This window comes from Cariama cristata, unplaced genomic scaffold (genome assembly GCF_000690535.1).
Source record: "Cariama cristata isolate BGI_N322 unplaced genomic scaffold, ASM69053v1 scaffold23136, whole genome shotgun sequence".
Classification (NCBI taxonomy): domain Eukaryota; kingdom Metazoa; phylum Chordata; class Aves; order Cariamiformes; family Cariamidae; genus Cariama; species Cariama cristata.
The window spans coordinates 1-1,151 of NW_009622986.1; the positions used below are offsets into that span (position 1 = coordinate 1).

At 63.5% G+C, this 1,151-nt stretch overlaps 1 protein-coding gene across 1 annotated transcript; it reads right to left on the reverse strand.

The window, feature by feature from the left end:
* Window positions 1-282: 282 nt before the first annotated feature.
* Window positions 283-1,147, reverse strand: EBI3 (Epstein-Barr virus induced 3; the record flags this gene model as incomplete). Its single annotated transcript, XM_009702569.1, has 3 exons — window positions 283-433; window positions 563-726; window positions 1,054-1,147. Coding segments are annotated over 3 exons (409 nt in total), but the record flags the coding sequence as incomplete, so codon positions are not given.
* Between the last annotated feature and the right edge of the window lie 4 nt (window positions 1,148-1,151).

Below are 1,151 nucleotides of genomic sequence, written 5' to 3' on the forward strand. Positions count from 1 at the left end.
TCTGCCCATGGCCAGGGCTGGCCTGTCCCCGGCCGGCCTCACAGCCAGTAAAGGGACCGTCCCCAGGGGCAGCTCCCCTGCTTCGTGGAGAACATCACAACAGCGGGATGGGGATCAGAGCCTCAAGCTGGTTTATTGCCTGTTTATTGTCTGGGTCCCTCCAGCACTGGTGGCTCCTCACTGCTGGGGGCATGGGGAGAGAGAGTGGCTGGGGCACGTGGGGTCCCTCGGTGGGCCAAGGGAGAGGAGCAGGGTGGGGAAGGGGTGCTGGCCCTGCTCTGCCTGTCATGGCTCCATCCATCCCCGAGGCCGGCAGACTCCAAGCGCTGAACTCCCCGGAATCTGTGAAGTCCTTGGCGGCCACTTGGATGTGGTGGAGGGTCCCGGGTCGCACTCCCGTCAGGGTGTAAGATGTCTGCTCGTATGGCCCAATCTAGGGGTAGAGCGGGGTTAGGGGCACTGATGGGCCGGGGGGCCAGGACACAGCCTTGCTCGGGGATGCATCCCTCAGCTGTGCCTCAGTTTACCCCATGTGGGACATGCAGTGGGGGGTGGGCAGTACCGTTTTGGTGACAGAGCCCTCCTCCCGGGCATAGCGGATGCGATACTTCAGCGGGAAGTACTCCGGGAAGGGCCAGGACCCTGGCGGGCTCCACTCCAGCAGCAGCTTCTTGGTCTCCCCAGGGATGGGTGAGACCCGCAGGTCCTCGGGGGGGTCCGGCTTTACTAACGAAGCAGAGAGACAATGAAGGGGTGAGGTGCTGGCTGGAGGATCTGGCACGGGGCCTCTGGGGGCAGCGACGCCGTGTCCACCGGCCCCGTTGACTCAGCCGCAATCCAGGGTGCAGAGGTGGCCTGAGACCCAGCAAATCATTGCACTGATATTTCCACATCCCAAGTAGGGGAGCAAACCGGAGGGGAAAGGTCCAAAGGAAGCCCCAGGGCTGGATTAGACCCACGCACACTGCTTGGGAGGTGGGGGATTAAGTGCAAAGGGGTCTGCGGGGACAGGGAGTGAACCCCGGTGCCCAGGCCCATCCCAGCAGCACTCACTGATGTTCTCCAGGAGGAAGGGCAGGAGTCTGGATGCAGAGCCCAGGGGGTTCACGGCCGTCACGTTCACCACGTAGGGGGTGAGGGAGAACATCTGC